General features: G+C 37.0%; 1 protein-coding gene across 1 annotated transcript; it reads left to right on the forward strand.

Annotated features, from left to right (window-relative positions):
• The first annotated feature begins 2,008 nt into the window (after nt 1–2,008).
• On the forward strand, nt 2,009–24,081 carry LOC103713638 (exocyst complex component EXO70A1-like). Its single transcript, XM_039115898.1, has 12 exons — nt 2,009–2,278; nt 2,443–2,538; nt 3,185–3,390; nt 5,333–5,590; nt 8,766–8,904; nt 8,981–9,193; nt 10,780–10,985; nt 16,824–17,024; nt 17,105–17,204; nt 19,714–19,823; nt 20,174–20,320; nt 23,625–24,081. The coding sequence occupies exons 1-12, from the start codon at nt 2,129–2,131 to the stop codon at nt 23,740–23,742; spliced, it is 1,944 nt and encodes a 647-aa protein (XP_038971826.1). The 5' UTR covers nt 2,009–2,128; the 3' UTR covers nt 23,743–24,081.
• Nucleotides 24,082–25,186: the final 1,105 nt, after the last annotated feature.

Below are 25,186 nucleotides of genomic sequence, written 5' to 3' on the forward strand. Positions count from 1 at the left end.
TGTATACCCTTCTAAATATATTAAATTGCACAAATACCCTTCAAAAATACTATTTTCATATATACCTTTATAAACATTTTTTATTGCATGTTTATCCATTAATGATATTTTCGTCATTTTAATTTGGGTTTTTTGCGTACATATACTTCTAAACATTAAAATTTGAATGAATATCTTTTCAAAATTGATATTTGCACGTATACCCTTATAAAATATTTGTTTTCCTTGTATACTCTTCATTTTTCTTTTTTCTTGCATATATACCCATCCCATCTAACATCATTAAAAAATTAGAGGTTTAAAATTAAAAATGACTGAAATATCCTTAATAGGTAGTGTTGTGGTTCAAATTTGGCCCAAGGGTGACCACGCCGGTGGAGTCGAGGGAGCCGCCATTGGTTGGAAGGAGAAGATGGGAGCCACCTCCTGCACGACGGTCGTGGACCCGCACAAAGCCTCACTGGTGTTTCCGGTGAGAGCCCTCCGATGATCAAGTTAGAGTGGAATCAATTTAGTCCAGCTAAAAGAGGGTCCCTTAGAAGTTATCTGACCGAGCTATTTATAGTCCCGGTGGAGAGGCTCAGGTGGCAGAGGCACTGTCGGCTCTCATCATGAGGGAGCGTGGCTCTGAGACGGATGACGCGCAGCTTAGGCTGGTTGGTGGCGTATAGTACTGCCCATTCTTGAGAACAGTAGGGTGTTGGCAGTCACAACAAGGTATGGCCGGAGTAGTCAATGTGTCGTCTGACTGTTGAAGGTCGGTTATGGAGATGTGGCATGATAGTGTTGTAATGTACGGCCATGTAGGTGGGCATAGGCATGCACATGGGTGCGGTCGTTGGCGAGGCCGAATTCGTTGAAAGGTCGCATCATGCGTTTGGCGAGGTCGGCTTGAAGGGTGCGGAGAGTAGCTCGGCTTCCTAGGTTCCGAGATGTGCTTGGTGGAGCACCCCGAGCTCGAAGGTCAGGGTGTACTGTTGAGGTAGGCGCCCCAAGTTTGGTCGGGGCGGGTCGGCGAATACTGGAGGGACCCCGAGCTTGGTCGGGGGAGTCAGCGAATATCTGAAGTTAGTGGAGCTTTTGGCGGAGTCTCGAAGTCGAGCTAACTCTAGGCCGAAGTGAAGGTTTAGCCGATTGGCTTTGACGCTTATTGGGCCGAAACTGGGCAGCCTTTTAGTTGTGGGCTGGACGATCCATTTTACCCTTCATCAAGTAGACGTGAGGGTATATATGCAAATAATATTTGGTGAGAGTATTCATACAATTTTACATATTTATGAAAGTTTACATGCAAAAAAATCTAATTTTATTTTCTCTATTTCAAACTTATTTTAGTTTTCGGTGAGAACTGTTAACTTGTTACCTAATTTTGAAATAAAAAATATTCTTATAAATTTAATTATTTTTAATATAAATAAATATATTTTTGGCTAATTACGTTAACGGAATCGTTATGTCAAAATTATTTATAGAAAAATAAAGTTTTGTGACGGTAGGCAAGTAAATATTAATTTGGAGGGCATTCGTGCAAATTTTAATATTTAGAAGGTATTTATACAAAAATCTAATTTTTTTTACGTGTATACCCTCTTCGATATATAAAATTGCATAAATACCCTCCAAATTACTATTTTCATGTATACCCTTATAAATGTTTTTTTTATATGTTTGCTCATTAATGGTATTTTCGTCATTTTAATTTTAAACTGCTAACTTCTTAATAACCTTAGATGGTATGGATATCCATACAAAATAAGTATTTGATGAGGGTATAAATGTAAATATTAATTTTGAAAGAGTATTTATGTAAATTCTAATATTTAGGAAGGTATGTACGTAAAAAATCCTTTTAATTTTAAATCACTAACTTCTTAATAGCGTTATATGGTATGGATATACATACAAAATAAGTATTTGATAGAGATATTTATGTAAATTTTGATATTCAGGAGGGTATGTCGGAAAAAAAACCTAAATTAAAAGCATCGACGCTTCCGGGCCGAGTGCCAGACCCGCCCCGCTTCGCTTCCACTCCAATAACGAAAAGTCGAAAACCATCCCTCTTCCAAGTTCAACACGCTTCCTCCAGATCCACGGAGGAAGGAGGAGGAGGAGATCGCCGGTGGCGATGGGGGCGATCGATACGCTGACGGAGAGGGCGACGTTCCTCCGGGAGTCGCTTCAGAAGAGCCAGACCATCACCGACGGCAGCGTCTCCATCCTCGGCTCCTTCGACCACCGCCTCTCCGCCCTCGAGGCCGCCATGCGCCCCACCCAGGTCCCGTATCTTCCCCTCTTTTATTTTTTCTTGATCTTTTCTTATCTGGATTTTGGTCTCGATTCGTTGAGATTTTTTGGTTTTATTTTGGTACTTCTGTGGTTTCCCTTGGCTTTAAGTTTTTGATCTTTGTCTTTTGTTTGTTTGATTTATGGGTGATGCAGGTGAGGACGCACGCGGTTCGGGTAGCGCATGAGAACATCGACAAGACGCTCAAGTCGGCGGAGGTCATACTGGGCCAATTCGATCGCACAAGAGAGGTTGCTCTCTCTCTCTCTCTCTCTCTCTCTCTCTCTCTCTCTCTCTCTTCTCTCTCGTTATTTGTATTATTTATACTTTAAGAATTGGTTTTGCCTCTGTATTCTTTCGTCCGCTACTATGATAAATTTCATGTGAAATCATGTCACTGAATCGAGGCACAGACAATAGTGTTTGAGATTCGAGTTCTTCTAATTAAACTAATTAAACTATCTCGCTTAAAATTTGGGAAATACTCTTAGTTTAGATCAAATGCTATTTATCATACAAATTTTAGCAAATATTATTTATGATACAAATTTCAAGGTGTCTAAGATTTAAAAAATGGTGAAAATACTCACAAGGATGTCTGTATGCAGTTAACACATTGCGTAATCTTGAATTCTGAACATCTCTATGTGGAGTTTATGGAAACAGGGAGCGACTTTTGGTTGGCAGTATGTTATGGCATACAATGTGTTACACATGGAAGCATAGTCTACTTGCTGTTTTAGTAGTCGATAGTATTATTGGAAATCAAAAAATTGGGCTTGTTGCTCCAAAGATCGGTTTTGATTATTTTAAAGATAAGCAATTTGTGACTATTGTCGTGTTGCTTGTCTGCTTAAAGGTTTGTATCTTAATGTTGATCATCTGTTAAATATGTAGGCAGAGATTAAAGTGCTGAAGGGACCACACGAGGACCTAGAAAGTTATTTGGAGGCAGTTGATCAGTTGAGAAGTGTCTTGCGGTTTTTTAACTCAAATAAAAGCTTCAGGAGCAGTGACGGAGTGCTTAGCAATGTCAATAATTTGCTCGGTAAGGCCATCGTGAAGCTGGAGGATGAATTTAGGGGACTTCTTGCCAAACACAGGTTTGCTTTTATTAATTCATTGGATGCCTTATTGTTGTTATTGTCCTCATAGTGGTATACCGTACTGTACGGAACCACCTAGTTTGGTTGGTGTCATACTGTGATGATTCATGGGCCTTGGTATGATATTTGGCCCGAACTGGTGCAAACTTGTCTTGACCAGGCCAAATGCTCAGAATTGCTTGATTCTGAGCATTTCGGCCTGTTAAGGGCCCCATACTAGTTTGGGGCTTAATAATTAGGGGGGAAAGTGCTTTACTCCCATTGTTTCAAGGTAAGAGAGGAGAAAGAGAGGAAGAAGAGAGGGGGGGGGGGTTGGTGGAAGGGTGAGCAAGTGGTCATCAACTATGAACATGGATTAGATATGTACAAGGGATATCGACACACAACTTGGAATTGAACATATGCATGCATGTTGCATTTTCAATTTTTGACCATTGATATTTTACATTTTCAATATTATACTTAGTTAATTTAACATGTATTATAGAGTCACACTATTCTTTAGGCATGTTACATAAATAGTAAAGTATGTAAATAAACATCAAAAACAAACTTAGAACACCTTTTCTTTAAACTCAAAACTGAATAAAAGAAGCTTAAAAATCTTGAGAACAAAGAAAAACAAAACTATGTTATTTTTTGTTTTCCAGTATGGTACCGTATGGTACCATACCGCACCCTCTCTACTAGTAGGGTCTACTACTGAGATTGCAAACTGTGGTTGTTGCTGTTGTTGTTGTCTTGATACTACGATTCAGTGCGTGATTTATCAGGTTTTGTTTTAGTCCAATAATTCGTATTTAGATTTATATGAGCAGTACATGTCGTTTTTGCTATCATTGAATGCTCGATCATTAGGTTTGAAGTGTGATAGTTCATCATTAAATCTGTATAAGCAGTACTTGATGCGATTATGTTGGGGTACAATCAATATGTATGCATCATGTTGTGGTAATAAGATAAGTATTAAAATATTATCAATAGGTTGTATCAGATCGATTTTCTTGTTTATAATTTGGGTTGAGGAACTGCCTCTCCTGTTCATCACCCTAAGTTGCTCCCTACTAGGTGGGATGTCACGTACTGCTCAAACCATATTACTCATGATATTTGAGAAATACAGTGATAATGTGTTATTTTATGTATCCACGTGAAAAAGTTACATGGTTTAAGACTAAAAGATGAATAAAGACCATTCATTGAGTTCATGTCGTTGCTACTGTCATTTCATTATCAATGAACAAACACTATCAATAAATTGTTCAGACAAGACCATCCATTCACCATAGTATTTAAATTCAGCTATTCCATATTTTTTGACAAGTGACAACCCCATAATTTACCACTGAAGAAGAATAATGCAGGGAAACAATCTGTTCAATGACCTTCTCAAATCTTTTGTTCTTTCACTTTCAGAGTTTGCAAATCTAGAAGCAACTTGATCCCTTATAGAAGGAATCGGCCTTGGGGTTAACCAACTTCAGTTGAATTTTAGTTAAAAAACAATCTTGTTGCTAAGCTGTAGAAGTTTAACCTTGACATAACAGAAAAGAAATCTTTCTATAGACATTCAGCTATTCCATAGGGATCCACCTTTAAGTGAAGAAGTAATTAAGCAAGTTGATGTGGAATGCTGTTTAAAATACATTCAGCTATTCCATATGTCTGTGATTTAATACTTTGTTGGTGCAATGCCTGACTTATTTTGTTCATACTGTTAAGCTATAAAATGTTTTTTCTCAATATGATGCGGAATGGCTGCGATTTAATATTTCTGTTGGTGCAATGCTTGATTTATGTTGCTCATACTGTTAAACAATAAAATGTTTCCCCTCCCCTCAATATCGCATAAGTAGTATCTTCTGCTTGATCAGAAAAGAAGTGCATTCATTTGGAACTATTTTGCACCTTAATTAGTTCATTCTCAATTTGGTTTCAGCAAACCAGTGGAGCCTGATCGCCTTTTTGATTGTCTTCCGGATGCCCTCCGACCATCATCTGGGTCACCAGGGCAACAGCGTGATAGTGATAAAAACCCAACAGGTACCAATAATTCTGAGCATCAAGCCAAAAACTTAGAGACTGCTGTGTACACACCTCCGACTCTCATTGCCCCTAGAATTTTGCCTCTACTACGTAAGTTAGCTCAACAGTTGGTTCAAGCTGGACACCAACATCAATGTTTAAAGATTTACAGGTATAGAATTCACTTTGATGTCTTTTAGCTATTTTTTCTTCTTATTTTGTTGAAGAGGCTAGAAATAACCTGTTTTACATGATGATATGAGGACTGCTTTTATGTAGATTTTGTGAGCAGAAATAATGTTTTATAATTTTTCCAAATTATCATGTGAAATAAATATCTAATTGTTGTATAGAGTTTTGAATTATTCCTTAGGTATTATCACTAATGTAAGCTCTTGTTGTCTTAGTTTATGCGCAGTTCAATTTGGGTTGTTTTTGAAAAGCAACTAGGTCAGTTCCAGAAAGGTCTAAATATTAGGATCACCTGTACATGGAACTTCATGGTGTTAGTTTGAAGGTTCAAATGGTCGTATTAAGAAAGATATCTATCTATAGGAAGTGGAATATAATGGAAGTATGAAATATTGTCTGGTCATATAAATTATCAGTCTAAATAAGGTGATGAGAATATTGAGAAATTGGTATAAAAAGGACAATTTGGGTTGTTTTTGAAAAGTATCTAGGTCAGTTCCAGAAAGGTCTAAATATTAGGATCACCTGTGCATGGAACTTCATGGTGTTAATTTGAAGGTTCAAATGGCCGTATTAAGAAAGATATCTATCTATAGGAAGTGGAATATAATGGAAGTATGAAATATTGTCTGGTCATATAAATTATCAGTCTGAATAAGGTGATGAGAATATTGAGAAATTGGTATAAAAAGGAGGAGAAGAATGTCAGAAATGTAATTATTTGATGCAGTAAGAGCAAGGATAAAATTGTTATGATGAAATTTGGAGAGATATATGAATGAATATTAGGAGAGACTACCATCTGAACATACTTTGCTATTTCTATGTAGAATTTGATTCCACTGCAAGCAATCAGTTTTCCAGTAAGTTCAAGCTTTTATTTCTTAAAATTGTGAGGCTGCATCTATAGTCATTTTTATGAATCTAGTATTATTTAAGATGATGTACATTCTTTTGCTCGCTGCTATTTCAGAAAAGATTCTGCAATGGCAAGAATTAAATGGAGGGACAGGAGGGGCCCTGTTTAGAAAACATGACTGTACTGCAAGGAAAAGGAAATTTTTGCCTTTCTCACACCTCTTCTCAAATCCTTCTCTTGCCTGCAGCCAATCAGCCAGATTCAGTTTTCATAGCAAACTAAAATTTGAAATATCAAAGAAGAGAAGGTTATCTAGCTTCTAGGTTCTTTGTGCAATATGAGTGTGTATTGGCCTTAATACAACAAATTGACTTCATGATCTCTTCATAAAAGGTTGTTTTTCTTTGCAAAACAAACTAGTTTAGTTTGTGATTTCGCAAATTTTGGAGCTTATGATCTCTCTTCAAAATCATTGTTATAATAGGATACCCCTCTGTTAGAGAAGAAGGGAGTGAAATCAACTGAGTTTGGATTGTCAAAATATTCAAAAATGGAGAGAACATTAAGGAAGTGAATCTTGGAACACCTTAATTCATGGCTTTGCCATGAAATATGTAAGATTACCTAAATACTTTGAAATGGGTGTAAATGAGAAACCTTATCAGTTGGGTATCACCATCTTAGTTGGTATAGAGGAGATGGAGACTTGAACACCTCCATGAAATTTTCATCTTCTTTTCAGTGTCAAAGGAGTGGACTAGAATTTAGGTGGTACTAGGGTCTGCAGTACTTATCTGTCTTCAATAGAAGGTTCATTTCCATCCTTGATTTATTTATCATATACACTCAGTAGGCTAACGTGGTACAACCTTTTGGATAATTTGAATTCGAAGGAATTTCTAAGCAAATTGAAAATGAATAATTAAAACTGAATTTCTGAGCAATTCTGACAACTTTTGAGCCTTCCAATGCATCATAAGTATGTGTGGTAATTCGGAGGAACTTGTGATGGGAGATATAATGTGGATGGAAATTGTGTTAATAAGTTTGAAGAAACTTGGTTAATAGAGGTGTAATGCTTACGGTTAATTTGATTGTATGGAGTCCAAGAAATGTTTGGAAGTTAAAATCCAGTTCAGGATTTGGCACAGAGTAGTAGTAGGCTTTTGGAATTTACAAAGGCAATTTGATTTGGCACAGACTAGAAGTAGGCTTTTGGAAGTTACAAAGATGATTTGTTTAGCTATGATCAAATGTGGTCAGCTATAATCAACTATATGTCATTATGGTTGGTTAGGATCATGTTAGTCAGATATAATGACAAAAGTCTAGACATAATAACTTATGAATTCAAGTCACTTCCAAAATGTGGGAGGCAAATTTAGAAATTACATCAGCTACTTAGGGACATATTCAATGTGGACTCCTTGGTTTGTGTGGCTTTGGGCCATTTACATGCAACCTAACATATATTAATATGATCAAATGATTAAAATTGATACACCAATCCTGAATACTTGAGGTTATATGTATTGGTTCTTTTGCTTATTCCTCTGGAGTTGAGATTTTGGATCAGTTATTAGCATTGATATTTCATTTTTGAATAATCCCAACCTTATATAAGAAGCCCGTTTCTTTAAGTTCACATTGAATTCTTGTTGACTCAGAATCTGCCGCATTACCCAATGCATATGGGTTGAGGTGAGGATGCCATGCATCTGGCATGGGCGCACTTGAAGATCAAGTAGCATATGGCTTGAGGTGAGGATGCCATGCATTTGGCATGGTCTCACTTGAAGATCAAGCAGGTTCACTACCATGATGAACACAATGAGGGCTGATATACTAGTTATTTTTGTGGGCACCAGCTAAATTTTTGACCTATTTGATGGCCTCACTTGATCAAGAACTAGGTCGTCATATGCCCAGATAAACCCAAGTTTTTTGTGGCTTCCTTGCATTTTGTATGAGCCTACTTGAAGATTTACTGGTTGAATTTATAGTGATTATTCATGTCAACTTTATAAACCTTATAGACATCTTTAAACAGACGGCTTCCCTTGAAGATCAAGTGATATGAACATATCTTTTCATGGTATCATGTTATTTAAATATACTACTCTTCACATCACCTGCTTGTATCATCTTTTTAGTGTAAGGATACCATCTTTCTAACTTTGCATTATGAACAACTTCTTTGTGAGTAATCTGTAACCATGTATCCATGTTCATGAGACTTTTTCTTCTAATTTAGTACAAAGTATTTACTTCAAGGACATTATTCTTTGCCACTCAGTGAAATTCGTGCTACGGCTTTAGAGAAGAGCCTTTCAAGCTTGGGAGTGGAAAAACTCAGTAAAGATGAGGTGCAGAAGTTGCAGTGGGAGTCCTTGGAGGCCAAAATTGGCAATTGGATTCACTTCATGCGAATTGCAGTAAGGATGTGTCTGAAAATCAGCTTCAGAGTGTATTTCTTTTGTTCCTAGAGTATTTTGACCATTCTTGAAACAGGTCAAGCTGCTTTTTGCCGGCGAACAGCAATTATGTGATCAAATCTTTGAAGGCATTTCTTCTCTCAAGGATCAATGTTTTGCTGAAGTAACTGCAAACAGTGTTGCGGTTCTACTTAGTTTTGGAGAGGCTATTGCTAAAAGCAAAAGGTCACCAGAAAAGTTGTTTGTGCTTCTAGACATGTATGAAATAATGCGTGAACTTCAACCAGAGGTATAGTAAGCATACTTTCCTCCCGATAGAATGATACTGATCTTTCCATAAGGGTGGTTGCATGTTATAACTTCTAGTCACATTTAGCAACTGTTAAAGATGACAAAATTTATAGTGTCATACTGTCATACTGTCATTATAATGCATGACATTCCATAGTGTAATGTTTTATGAAGATTCTTTCTTAGAATGTTTCTGTCTATAGTTCAAACTTCAAAGTATCTGTATCTATTTTATTTATCATCTGAAGCTGTGCCAGTACCATGTCTTAATGTAGGTTCTGTCAGTGGTGTTTCATGTCATAGTAAGATACTCAAGATGCTTGGGCATTTGAAAAATCTTGACATTAGTTCATCAGATTAAGTTTCACTCTATGTCTCTTGCTTTTTACAGATTCTTTAGAAAAGGTTCAGGAGCCTAAAGCCCCCAAACAACATGTTGATTTACCACTATTGCATGTTATATTATGCAAGTACTATTATCTAATATTGTTCATTTAACTAATAAACTTTTGTAACTTGTTTGACTTGTACAATTTTATCAGTGAAACTCTTGGAAGTTGGAATACATTACTTGTATGACATAACTAATACTGTTTTTGGAAATAAAATTCTCTTTTAATGGATAGCTATCTATTACGGGAGTATTAGATGGCGAATAGGTGTTCAAATGGTTGCGTGTGGCCACATAAAGATTGAGGTAGCCATTGAAACATGAATTTTCTAAGCATGGTTTAGGTGGATCATCCAAGTGCCTCGATGATTGCTGAAGACCAACATTGAGTATAATGTCACACTATCATGTTATTTTATGTTGTGACATCACCCAAGATGTTCAAAGTTCAATACTTTGAAGTTAATACTTTTTAATGATTTGATTAAAACATTTTGAGCCAAGATATGTTGTTTTGATACTGAAATCCATACCAATACTATCCTATTACAGTATAGCTACATGGTACAACACGGTAAGGTTCAGTATATCGAGTGTCGGTTCAGTACTGTACCACGAACTGGTTCGGTATTGGTACAGTATGGTACGCTTGGTATGGTACGGTACTAATCGGTACAACAAACTTTATTTTGAACGATTGAAGTTTTACTTTGAATGATTGAAGTTTTACTTTGAGTTGTTAGTACTTTTGTAATGATGTTCTCTAAAAGAAACAACACTATCTTGTAGGTTCTGTAAAATAAAGTTAAAAATGAATAACATAAAATAAAGAAGTAAGACAGAAATAATAAAGATAAAAAGTGCACCAAGAAATATCATGACATAGGAAGGGGAGTAGGGATACAACAGGGCTAGCTCCTTTTAACTGACACGTAGTTACTAATAAAGGATTTCGTGTTAGATTGATTTCCCTAGTGGGGCTTTTGTGATTAGATTTGGTATTGCTTTAACATATGCAAATTGACATTTTGGGCAATTGTTATGAGGCTGTAGTTGTCTCCATGCTGTACCCGACTCATTTCACTTTACCTATTTTAATCTCATCCCAATTATTTATTTATTGTGAACTATTATTTTTTTCAATAAAAACTGATGATGAATTTAATGACTATTGTCTTTAACTGATTGGTTAGATCGAAACTATATTTGATGGCAAAGCTTGTTATCAAATGCGAGAATCTGCGTTGGGTTTGACAAAGCGCTTGGCTCAAACTGCAAAGGAAACTTTTGGTGATTTTGAGGAAGCAGTTGAGAAAGATGCAACAAAAACAACTGTTGCTGATGGAACTGTCCACCCTTTAACTAGCTATGTCATTAATTATGTGAAATTCCTCTTTGAGTAAGTTTTTGCAATTGTTCTACCTTTAGCTACCAATTTTGTTCTTGGCTAAGAGGAGCAATTTTGTTCTTAATTGTCTCGTAGGAATTCCACTAAACTTATTTCTGTCCTTGCACGTGGCTGTACTGGAGTTGATTTGTTTATGTTTATAATTATTATTATAAATAATATTTTTTATTCCTTCCCTTAGTCCCATTCATTTACTTGTTAACATAACTTAAATATGATTGAAACCATTGTTTTATCTGTAAACAATTATCCATTATCTTTGGATACAGATGCCTGTATTTACTTATTATGAAGCTATATCTTCTTGTTAACTTTTGGAAAATGCTGCTGTAGGCATAAGACAAAAGCATTGTTCCATGTACTTTGGGTCTGGTTTATGAATTCTAGAGGGCTTATCCCATTCATGGAGGAGTGTTATTCCATGTCAAACATTTTAAAATGGACGCTTCAAAATCATTTTTGATTTTTTTTTAATGTTCTCATCACAACCATTGAGGAGTTTTCTCGTCAATTAATTCGAACTTGAACTTGAAGCCCCTACTCGCCTTGGTGGTCACTGTTGGACAATGTTGCATATGACAAATTCATTTTAGATGATTTCCCCACTTTATTGATTGTATAGTTGTTAAGCATAGACTACCTCCAGGTTACTCATTTTTATCTTAATTGTCTGGTTTTGACAATAGGTATACTTTAATCAAAGAAGCAAACTCACATTCAAATCTTCTTTATTTTTAAATCATTATCCTCATTTGAATCTTTGGAATGTGGCAAACACATGTACGCCTTTAGACTTTAGAGTATTTGGTCTGAGTGGTGGTATCATTTGAGACTTAGTTAAAGTTTACTTGTCGAAGGATAGTTGGATATGGTACTATTACAACTGTGATTCAACCTGGAAGGTTAAGATATAACATAATGAGCAGGCAAGGATTGTCTTTGGGACGTTGCTGAAAATAAATGGGTAGTTCTTTGTGAGTAGCTAATTTTAATGTATTTGAAGTAGAGAACAAGGTGCTGGTAAAAGAAAGGTGAAGGATTATGATTCAAGATATATATAAGATGGCAATAAGATATGAATATTTTGTTAATGGCAAAACTATAGTGCTATATAAGAACAAGATAAAAATTTGGTGACATGACAGATGCTCACATGAATGTTAAATTTGTATCACAAGGGCGCCAAAGGTGTTGTTAAAGAAAAATAAACAATGCAAAAAATTCTTTCTATTACTAGTACGTTTGTTAATGTACAAGTTGATTTACATTTAGCGGTGAGGTTAACCTTGCCTTGCCTAGTCAAACTCAAGCTATGTGACTTTAGATATAGCTTTGGAAGTCAAAATGAGTAAGATGACTGGTTGTTGAGATTTGTCAATATGAATCCTGATAATTTGCAACATTCAGGTCAATGTCCAAAGCCAGAGCTAACAAGCTCAGAGGGTTCCACTGATAAATCCAAATAACATGTATAAATGTATGTGTCTCAGGTCATGATTCTATAAACGTTATTCACTATACATCTCAGAGGTGTCTGAAAAATTATCTCATTCGTGCGCTTATACCAAATCTATTAGATTTGATTTTATCCGCAAACTTACTATCATGTAGCAATCGCATTAGATTGTGGATTGGACAAGATTGGTGACATGTCAGATCTAGAATGGAGGCAAGATCTAACAACCTGTATTTTATCCACACGTAACACTAAGTTGGTGAGGTGTAATGGATTCATGTCTAGATGTGAAATCAAAGTGTTGAGGCCATCTAAATGGGTAGCATGGTTCTACCGAAAATTTCAACAGAGTGCTGACATAGAGCTAGCTGTTAATATAGGACCTGGGTTCTGTGTCTGATGTGGGCATCATGATATAGGTGCATGATCACGTTTCTATTTGTTTCTCTAGTGGGCACTCGTTATTATTTCTTCTGTTTCTTATAAATGAAGTCCACTATTGTCTATCATGCAGCACTGAAATAAATGTCAGCCTTAGGATTTTGATAAGTCAGAGCTGGAGCAGCATGGGCTGAGTTTCAATGTTCTAAGTACTAGATCAAGCAATCAATCCACCATGTTCTCTATTTATTGTGGCCATGCTCACTCATTGGGCAGTCATTGAGTTCTACAAAAGAAAAGACTCTGATGCCCTCTCCTTCTCTCTTTCCTTCTCCTTACCTACCTACTACACCACCACCTTTTTTCTTCCTCTTGTTCTTTGTGGGACAAGCGGATGTGGATACAAGTGTATATTCAGGAACTCTTGGTTGCTGAGATTTTCTTTTATCTTGGTGTTTCTTTCTTGCTGACTTCTACATCTTTTGCTTCCCTCTTTGATTCAAAATTGTCCCTTGTTTCTGGGGCTGGAGTGAACATCTTGTATTTTTGTTTGAGCAGTTTCTAGCTGCTAGTTAATTTTCAGATCTTATTCTCATTGCTGGTCCATGTGATTTAGTGGATTCTAATGCTGGTTATTTTTTTTGAACTTGTTCACGTCATGCAAATCTTTTAAGTTGTTGTCCATGGTTCATTTATGCTGATTGGTTGAAGCTGGTGCCAATTGAACTGGATCTTGGTTTCTAGCTTCAATTTATTGCATATTGATTACCTCTTGTTTTAATCTGTTGTTAGTGTTTTATGATGCTGGTATGCACAGGGTTGTGTTTCAGTTTAGGCTTCAAAATTCTCTGAAATTAGATTTTTTTTTTTTCCGTTCTGAAAACTCTAGGATGTGTAAGGGTCCAAGCACAAAAGACGTTGGACTCAGAAGATTTCAAGAACTTGACAAAAGGAAGAGATGTCATAGTTATTCAAAGCTTCGCAACAAACTATCCTCAAGGATAAGAGAGAGTCGTGTTGGCGACTCATGGAAGATGTAGACTGAAAAAGAAAGAGCAGAAGTTCATGATTCGAGTTCAAAGGAAGTGTCTGTTCTGTCAAATTTTCTCCTCTTCCCTTGCTTTCTGTTTCTCTCCTTCTTTCATGTCTTCTTCACTCTCTTCCTCTCTTTTTTCTTTGTTTCATTCTCTTCCTTCCACTTTATCTTACCCTGTGACTGTCCACCTAGACCTAGTAATCCCTGCCTTAAAAAGGAAAAAGGAAAGAGGAAAGTGTGAATGGGAGGAACCCTCGCGAATCGAAAAAGGAGGGTGGGTACTTGGTGTTCCCATCGAAGTCAGCCCAAGTACCAGCTAAGGGGGGATAGAAAGGACAACCATTATGGTCTTAATAATGTATTTGCAGTGGGTTAGGTTACCTATTTGAATACAACTCGATTTGGGTGCATGCAAAAAAAAGGTCAAATCCATGCAAAGATGTGATGTAGGATAGCAAATAGATTTCTAAGGACTTGGTGTTATGGGGCATCAAGACGGAACATCAGTCTGGAATATTATTCGTTGTACGGGCCTGAACCGGGCGATATGGAGCGTACGTACGGTACCGGTTCGGTACCGATATCTAGTATGGGTGGCGTACCGACACTCGATATGCCGAAAAGATCTCGTATCGTACTGTACCAATACAATACTAGTGTGGCACCAGTACGAGATCTGGTACTGAGACGGTGAACCTTGGCCTGGATTTAGCTAGCATGCAGAATTAGCTGACAATATTCTAGCTTAGCAATGAAACACAATCTCTTATATATGATGTGTTGCCAAGTTACTGACAAAGGTTGATAAATGAGTCAAACTTCAGCAAAAAATCTTGATGTTGTGCTGATGTCCTCTGTTTGCTGTCTTCAATATCTGATCTGCTGGTGCTTCTATAAAGAGTAAGGTTTCTAAGTTGTTTCAAAAATTGCTTATAAATGGGTTTGTTGACTTGTAGGATTAGGTTATCTTAGTGAGATGACTGACTATGCTTAGGTGGTTTTAAGACAATGTAGGAGATGGATGGGTAAGTGGTCTGCATTGTAACTTAGATATGTTTGGTAAAAAATTGTGAAGGTCCATTGTTTGTAATTTTGAGAACCATTACCTTTTCTAGGAACATGCTGTTTTTAATTAAGAATGACTCTTGACAACCAGTCACGCAAAGTGGACATGACTTTGAGGCTATGTAATGGATGACTGCGATCTTATCAATCATTGAAATGTGAGTAATGACCTCTTTCTGAAGTTTGCCAGTTTCGGTCGAGGAAGCACCCCTTTAGTGTTTGCTTTGTCCAAAGCAGAGGCTACGTTTCAGTTGATCGCCGGCAGAGGTCAACCTAGAGGCAGCAATCCCTTGTCACAAACAAAGAAGGGAATATCTCTGTGCTCCGGGCGGTTTGAGGTCAACAGGCTGGTCTAGCGCGCAAGGGGCGACTGCCCGAAGTTCAACATTCGTTAGGGATGAGCTGCTCGGATTGAGGATAACCTCAACCCACTAGTCTGACTGTCCGAAAATCACTTTCGTTAGGATAGAGGGCCTGCCTCAACCCAGTTTAGGGGCTAGTTGGCAACCTGCACCCTTAGTTTGACTTTTTTTCTTTTTTTGGGTCTTACAGATATATTGTATATGAATTGCTATCTTTTGCTCTCATTTTTCATTGATGTGATACTCTCTCTTCTCTCTCTCTCTAAATATTTTCTGGAGAGAGAATGCATAATGGTGCATTTATTAGAAGGTAGTGTATTTATAGAGTTAGGTGTAAACATTCTTACACAGCTATCCATTCATGTTGGAAGCTATTACTAAACACAAAAAAGACATGTATTTCATCCAACTTTTTAATTGCAAAAACTCTTGTTTTTAGGTGATTATGATATGATTCATACTCATGAATAGTGCTACTATTACAATAGCTTTAATATAAAATAAATGAATCTTACTAGATGGGGTATCAAGTTCTGGCTCTTGCATGTCCATGCTGGCTAGCATGTAACTTTCTGATCCAGTACCATCATGCAATATTGGATTGCTTCCGGTTGATAGTGATCTACTGCACAAGTGACTGTTCCAGCAGGCAAGACGTGTCCCAGCTTGGCACATCACAACACAGGTCACACAGCATGTGCAGTGCTGGCCGCTGGACTACCCTTATCAATGGCTTAAATGATCGACCGGACTGCCCTTAGATAGTGACAGTAATTTGACATTGTTGGAGTTGGGACTTGCAATTGGGAATGTGTTGTAATATAAATTCCATGCAATTCTTTTGCACGGTTGCACTCATTTTTTGGAGTACCTGAATATGGATAAGAAATGATTAGAGATTGTTGCCATTTCTTGAGCTAGATTCTGACCCTCTTGGGAGCTCTAGAATTGAATGATTCCAATGTACATGTGGCCATTAAATCTCTTAAGCAACTAGTTGTCTATGTTGATCTAAGATCATGATTTATTGGGTTATGGCTCATATAACTGACAGGCTGATGATATGATAATAAGTGAGGGCAACTTCATCCCTATTGGAACTCGTTTGGACTGGGACCCAGAACCCAGATTTTGAGAAAAAAAAATTGTACAGCATTTTTTTCCCCCTTAAATTATAGATTTTAAAAATCAAGTATCGGCAGGCCAAAACTTAGTCCTAATGGAATTATTTAGTTCTTGCTAAGGATGACCGTTTTGGGAAAAAATTGTTTCCATTTCATATTTTGTTTGTGGATCTTCTCTCCTGGAAATGTTCTGTTTAACCTGTTTTAATTGTTTTTAAGAAAACATATTCAAGCACATTGCTTATCTTGTGGTCCATGGATGTTCCTTTTTTTATGATTGGTCTGTGGATTATGAAATTATACTGTTAGTTTGACCTTTGAAATAATTATTTCATGTCCTTTCACATTCAAGATAAAATGCATAAAACAGCTATCTGAGAAAAGCTACTAACCAACCATTTACAGCTATCAAACAACACTGAAGCAGCTTTTCCAGGAGTTTGAACCTGGGGATGATACAAACTCCCAACTGGCATCTGTAACAATGCGAATTATGCAAGCTCTTCAGACTAACCTGGATGGAAAGTCCAAGCAGTACAGGGATCCTGCTTTGACACACCTATTTCTTATGAACAACATCCACTATATGGTCAGATCTGTGCGCAGGTATGTTGTCATACAGTTACATGACGTTTTATGACGAGCATTTGGAGTAGATAAAAACAATGCCTCTTTATTATTTTCAGGTCAGAAGCAAAGGATTTATTGGGTGATGACTGGATTCAAAGACACCGAAGGATTGTGCAGCAAAATGCAAATCAGTATAGAAGGGTAGCTTGGGCAAAGGTTTTTAGTTTCATAAACCCATCTGAACATATAATTAAGCCTCTTCAAAAATGTCATGTATTTTTTTTGCAGCTCATGTTAGATTGATGCTTGTTAATGTCCTTGACTTCTTGACATTCATATCCTATCTATTGCAGATTTTTTAGTAACATTTTCTTAAATGATGATGGTAGATCTCTTTTGGTGCTTTGGCTTCTTAAGATTTACCTTGCAAGTCAGTGATGCTGATTTTCGATTACTTAGATGGAGATGCCTGCGGTTCTAAATATTGTCTTAGCTATAGTGGTGCTGTGCAACCTGAATTGTAACTAGTTACAAATTGGTTTTTGTTTTAAAAGTAGCTTAAAACCTTGTGATGGTATGGTAGAATTAATGCTATTGGAATCAAATGTAAGAGGTTGTAATCCTGCAACTGGACTGGACTGACCCACTTCCAATATGAAATTGGTTAAAAAAATAACCTGGTCTAATACGAAATGGAGTAATTTGGTTTATGCTTGGATTGAAAAATATGACCATTTTGAAAATGAATGGGTTTCCATTATTAGGTGCCACTATCAATTTCAGGCCAACCTAAACTGATCGGAAAGTAATACACTAAATGTTTTACAACCATGGTTTGCCGTACTGCTATAATACACTAAATGTTTTACAACCATGGTTTGCCGTACTGCTATAATACACTAAATGTTTTACAACCATGGTTTGCCGTACTGCTATAGTACCGGTACTGCTGCGTACCGGTACGGGGCGTACTGTACTGTACCGCTACAAAACACACCTTCAAGTCGGTATAAGCTCTGTATCGCCCATATTGAGGCGTACTGCCCCATACCATGATGCATATTGGTCCGTACCGAGGCGCATACCGGTCCGTACCGAGGCATACCGAGGTGCATACCGGTCCGTACCGAGGCGTACCGAGATGAAGTATATTGTACCATACCATATTATACCGAACCAATAAGATACCGATACAATACTTGGTACCGAGATTGCGGACCTTGTTACAACCTTTTTTGAATTTAAGAAAACTAATTTGCTTTTACTAGCAACTTTTATGTACATAGTCACCAATTCTATTGTTGATTATAATAAATGTGGTTATCAATCAAATATTATTGGAATGAGTTGTTGGTAGTGTTTATATGTTGTTTAATTGTAATTTTCTTGCATAACATGTTGACATCATTAACAATTTTATGCATGTCTTTTATGGTTGTGTATGGATTATTCTTGATCATTTGACTGAAAAACCTGATGAATAAATTATATAATCTTAAATCCATTCTTATCCATCCTTAATGAAAATGGATTAGGCTTGGATTCATTTGTTTGACGATTCAAATATGGGTTAGGTTTGGGGTCTGCTAATCTGCTGCTAAAACTGAGCAGCTTCCAGCCCTAGTTGTGGGCCTGGCTAAGTATTTATTTTTAAAAATATATATTAGCTAGTGATCTAGCCATGGTTTTGAGCCATACATACTGAGCCATATGTACTGTAAATATTTAATTATTAGCTGCATTGGGTAGCTTTATGTGTATAAAGCTATAACTTTATGTTACGTATATAATTAGATCTTTCAGATCTAAGATATGCAACCATTTCTTTGAAAATATTGAATAAATTTTGAATTTTGCTTGACTCATTCCAGAAATCTCTAGTAATTTGCCATAATCTGCTAAAGTAACCCTGTGCAGGACTGTAAAATTCTAAATAAATAGGAGTTCAATGATGCATCTCAGTAGAGTGTGCTGGATGAGTTTCCTTTATAATTTTTGAAATCCTTTAATCCTCCACTTTTTCTGAAGAGCAGAATCGTACAACCTGACAGCAGTGATATGCATGTTGGACCTACAGATCGATCCACATGATGCAAGAGTGGATGATGCATGTACTTTGCTTTGTGCATGCACAAAAAATGGAGGATATGGAAATTGTTAAACAATAAATATTCTCTGATGCAACGTAGCTAGGCTTAGTTGTATACAAATCCTCATACTTTTTTCTTGTTATTTTGTCATTTTTATTTTATCAATTTTTTTATTGAACATTTTAAATAGAGATAAAGGAATAAAAATGTGCTCATTTTTCTACAAACCCATAATTCTGACCAAATAAATTGAAGTCTGCCTGCCAAGTTTCTGTAAAGCAATTTACTGTATGTCAAACTGTAGAAAGATTATAAGAGTTGAAGCTGCTACAATGAACATGCTATATAGATGATTGGTCTGAGGTTGTGATCTTTTATTTCTCTACTTCCAACCGATAGCCAAATCATGCCAACTCGTGTGTAATTTGATTCTTCTCAAATTTTAAATTACTGGTTGATTTATGTCAGTTATCAACTTGATTTTAAGGTTATCAAGTAGCGAAATATCAATAGTTTTATCTAAGGATCTTACATGAGACATAAATATCAGTCACCATATTCAAATAGCACATCTTCTATATTGAACGAAAATACTCTTCAGGCTGTATAACTACCCTTTTTTTCATCAACTCCAGGTATTACAGAGCGTTTCTGGTCAAAGTTTGACTTCATCAGGAGGTGGTAGTGTGGTCGGAAGTGATGGAGGCAACAGCAGTGGAGTCTCGAGAACAACTGTGAAAGAGAGGTCAGGAATTAGATCTGGTTTTCCTGCTTATTGATCTACTATATATAATGGGAACTCTTGGAGTTGGCAATGTGAAACCAGACTTCAAGAGGAAGCCTCTAGACTGTAGGATCCTAGATAACAATTATGAAATAAACAAAGGGAAAAAAAGACTTGCGGGCCAACCTCATTATGAGTAGTCCTGCAATAAGTATGCATTCTTTCCCTCTTCTTCTGTTACTCTTGTGCAGTGTGCCCCCAGAGGCAACCCCTGTTTAATTGAAAAAAACACATGCAGAGCACATGAAGAATACCAGTAGGCAGTAGTGCTATAATGTATCACAAAACTGACCCACCTTTGCTGTCGTCAGGTTTAGGTCTTTCAACATGCAGTTTGAGGAGCTCCATCAAAGGCAGTGTCAATGGACAGTCCCAGATCAAGAGTTGCGTGAATCTTTGAGGCTTGCGGTTGCTGAAGTTCTACTACCTGCATATAGATCTTTTATAAGACGATTTGGGTATGTTTTTTCTACATGTGGCCTTCTATCCTTAAGTATTCCTAGAACCATTGCGGTCATACAGATTTATATCAGAACTGTACGTGTGCATCCATATTTTAATCTTTGAATGCAGACATGAATTATGTTGGTAGGATCAAACTTAGGGCTTTTAACAGATTGGATTGATATGACTGCATCATATTTGATATCCAAAATTGGATGTATATGGAGATGTTCATGTATATGCATGCCCTATGCAGTTTGGATTTGGATAAATTTTGAATAGTTTCCCTAGACTATGGTATGGATGTGGATATTCAGGCATGGTTCCTGCACCCCCCCTCGATTTATTTAGGTTTTAGTTCTAATTTTATGATCAGTTCTATATTGTTTATTATTGGCTTTTGAATCTATTGATTCATTCTATCGTATTCATTACATAAGACCTATTTATCATGTGTGAAATGATATAGACATCATAACCCTCTGCTATTTAAGTTTCTCTATGATAGCTTAAGCTTGAGAAGAGAGACAGGCTATCATTTGACATTCTCTTGTTCGAGTACCTTGTTGGACTAATGCAAGTTGTAGAATTGAATATACGGTTAATTCATCATCCTAGTAATTGGGCAAATTGCATGAGTGTTCAGTTGTTTGATTAACCTTCTTCATTTGGATTCTGTGTATAAATTTGCTTTTGGTATGATTAGACTGCACTTGTTTTTTCTAATAAGACTACAGATGGATGTATCAATTCAAAAACTGATTGCTCATGTTGAACATACTGAATAACGAATGGAGAGCCTAACCCAGGTTCTAAGTGCCATGTGCTGGTGCCAGGACAACCTGGCACTGGCGCGCTGGCACTAGCACTACTTGTTGTCCTGTTCTGTGCCATGCATAACAAGCATTGACATATGTGCCACATGCCGGTTTAGGCCTCGCACAGTACATGATAAGTGGCATGAACTGGCACAGGCAGTACTTTAATTTTTAAATCTAATGTCTATAATATGCAGGATGCAGAACGTTTTGTATAACAACTTATATTATTTTGCAAAGAGATGGATGACATCATGTAATAGCCTTTTAAAAAATAGAAGTGATACACAGTAAACGAAGATTGCAGTATCCCTTGTAACGATTAAGGAATTTACATTATGAATTCATGGGAGAAGTCAATAGAACAGTAGAATTAGTATTTGAAAAGGAAAGTGCTTCAGGGTGTCTCTTGTCTGCACACAAAAGCTCCTTGGGCCTACTAATGCTGGGTTGGCAACTCGTTATTCAATCACCTTCACATATCACACTAATTCCTGTAAGGTACGCCAACCCCCTGCCTTACATTCCAGGAGAACCTTTCTTTTGCACATAATGGCATCTCTAGCATTCCTAATTTAAAAATGGATAAGATTGTTTTGACTTGAATCACTTGATGATTGGAAGATCAACCATATAGGCTCATTTCTTGCTTAGACATTTAATGGTAGATTCAGGGATTAATGCATGTCCACACACATACACAGTCTTGATGCTAGGAAGGTCAATCATATAGGCTCATTTCTTGCTTAGACATTTGATGGTAGATTCGGGGATTAATGTGTGCGCACACACGTATTTAAACTGCACAGAGAGACTGGACCATTTACCACAAGCCCTAGGCTCTCCTTAGGCAATCCATGGAATCATACTATGATTAGATCATCGGCCTAGCAGTCACCTGTGGGCTCTTAGCAGCTCCTGCCATAAGATGATTCTCCATAAATCATGATGGATGGACAGAGTCGTGAAAATACATATTGTTGATATAATTTAGCTTGTTATTTTGGTTCACCGTACCTAAAATGTTATATGGCTGCTGTTCAGATGTATTGCAACTAACCTCTGCTATTGTCATGTTGAGCTCCGATTGGAAGCATAGTTGGGCTCATCAGCACCATCTAAGGCAATTCTATTCAAATCAATCTATCCTTAGCCCCCCTTCCCGGAAACAGAAAAAAGCAAAAAAAAAAAAAAAAAAAATTCTGGATTTCCTTTATATGCTGATATATTGGGACTCCAACTGTTTAGGGTTTTCCTTGTTGGCCCGGATCGGGGAAAAAGAAAAATAATATCCCCTGTTTTATTTTTATGATATTCGTCCAGTTGACTCTATGCTAGAGCCCAACCTCAAAATCCTTCATCTGGTGATGGAACTGATCCTTAGAATTTGGCATGAGAATCTCAACTTACCTTAAACTTTTTGCATCACAACCGGTTGCTTTTTTTTTTTTTTAATTGGAGAGACGACCACAACCCAATTAATAAATCACAACTACCACAAAGTGGGAAAAAAATGCACTCTCTAGCCCAAAGAAATACAATGGCCGTTTGCTCCAATATTATTTCCATGTGCTATGTGCTCTCCCCCATTTCTTCATCTCTTTATTCTCTCTCTCTCTCTCTCTGTCACACACAGGCATTATAAACAGCTCTGATCTCTTCATACATCTATCTAAATATTCCTAGATTTTTCTTGCAACAACACAAACAAGTTTCTTCTGTATAGTGAATGAATAATTTCTTTTTTTACTGAAGTAATTCGGAAACCAAGTGAAGTGAAACAATCCCTCTTTATCCAAATGGGTATTAACCTCATTTTCAAGTCTATCACAATTTCTCCCATCCCTTTTTAATCTTGCCAGTTTCGTCTATATTATGTACCAAATACCCATTGCTTTGTCATGGTAATGAAAACATTTAAAGCAGCTTTTTAGCATGGACATTCAAGATCATATGACAAGATGTGAGGAAGAACTTGATTTTGGCACCGAAGGCAAGCACATCTGCCATTCTTTAGTGCTACTCTTTTTAACTATAGATATGATTAAAAGAATTAGATTCATATGTAACATATCTTAAATCCCTGTTTCACAGGGAAAGCATAGTGTATCTGTGTTTGTTTTTTTTCTCCTCTTACCATTTAATAGAATAAACCAAAAAGGTCAAAACTGTGTATAGGACAATGAAGCGCCTGCGCAGAAACTGTGTAAAATTCGGATATGGTTACCGTGAGATTCAATCAGAATCTTATTTTATATTACCACACTTATCTTCTTAATTTTATGTCGGTCCCCTCCCTGCCCACCCCACCCCCCTTCATTCAAGTTTAAAATCCTGGATCTTTTCTCCTGCTCTGGGACCATCCTTCAGAATGCACTTAAATTTTAGGTGCCTCGTAGAGAGAAAATACTTACAACTTTTTCTGTTCTTATATTCATGGAATTTTCAATCCTCCAGTTCTTTTCACGGTAGCTCGTCTCAGCAAACTTTTACCTTTCAGGCCGCTGGTTGAGAATGGCAAGAATCCACTAAAGTACATCAGATACACTCCAGAAGATCTTGAGCGCATGCTTGGTGAATTTTTTGAGGGAAAGACCTTGAATGACACAAGAAGGTGACAACAGCTAGCTCCACCCCGAGCCTGGACACTGTAAGTATGCATGCTTTGTACAACCTAGGTCCACATCTTATTAGATGGGATGTGGCAGTTTGTTCCAAGCCTATAAATGAACCTGTGGCAGGTTTATAACCACGGTGCTTGTGCAAAATGTTTTCATGATTGTTGTCATTGGTGAGACCATATTTCCATGAAGTTTGACGTGAGAAGCCTTCTTTTTGATTTTACTTTTAGTTCACACGTTTTAGCTGCTGTATCAAAACAAGATCTATTCAGATTTGACATCACTTGGCGGTCTGATGTCTTTTCATATTATTCAACAAGTGTTTGAGCATTCTTATCCCTGCTGCTGGTTGATGGTACTCTATTGCTTGTGCCACTCTCTTGTGGTCATGTGATCTTTAATGAGATATTCGCGTATAGGGTGCAATTTTCCCACATTACGTCAGGAACTATTCATGCTAATGAATGTGAGTTCATACGTTCTAGCTACTGTCACTGTGTCAGGAACTATAAAATGTTCAGGAAAGTGCGTACTTTTAAAATGCTAGTTTTTATTAGAAAGGTTAATGAAATTTTAATGCCTGATTTTAATTCTGCTGTTTGTAGAAATTGCTGACCGGTATCGCAATGCTTATGAATTCTTGTCTCATTTCTTTCGTCTGGAACTCGGTTATTGCAGTACTAATCAATGCCTGTTTGAATTACTTCTGCGGGATAGGCTGAGATCGAGAAGAAACGGAGTGCGACAGGGGAAGGAGGCGGGTAAGGGGCCTATCCCTGCGCACTCTCTCTCTCCGTTCATCCCGCAGGATTCCCCAGTATTAACCCATATATGGCTGCTTTGAACTGAATCCCGTGTTATGCCTGCAATACCAAGCGCGGACGGTAACTTTCAATCTAATGATATATTAAGGGAATCATATTGTGGGGATGATGGGAGCAAACATGGCCAAAATGTTAGACAAAGATCTCAATTGATATTATTTTTTGAGGGCCAAAAAAACGTTTTCTTGGAGAGCTAGAAGCTTTTTTGAATGATTACAAGATGTTTGATAAAAAAGTTTATAATAGCTTTATGCTCCTCCAAAAGTTGGAAAAGGGTCATTAGGGATAAACTTCAATTCGTAGCTTTTTGATAAAAGCTCTACTTCACCATGTGGAAAACTGTTTTTGCTTGAGAGGTCTGGGTTCAAGCGCTGACAGCAGATTTTTCTTTTTTTTAAAATTGATTCAAAAATAATTTATAAGTTACAATGTTTTATAATAATAATTTTTAATGGTACGGTATGCCATAATTGTTAATATCGATGCTTGTATGATATAAATAGACTCCATCACTAGACTTCTATTAGTTCAACAACTACTGCATCTTTGGTCAACTAGGGTGGGCAAGAGATTAACAAGATGAGGAGCAGCTCCAGCCTAGGTGATCTCCTAAAATC

Source organism: Phoenix dactylifera, unplaced genomic scaffold (genome assembly GCF_009389715.1).
Source record: "Phoenix dactylifera cultivar Barhee BC4 unplaced genomic scaffold, palm_55x_up_171113_PBpolish2nd_filt_p 000026F, whole genome shotgun sequence".
In the NCBI taxonomy this organism is placed as follows: Eukaryota; Viridiplantae; Streptophyta; class Magnoliopsida; order Arecales; family Arecaceae; genus Phoenix; species Phoenix dactylifera.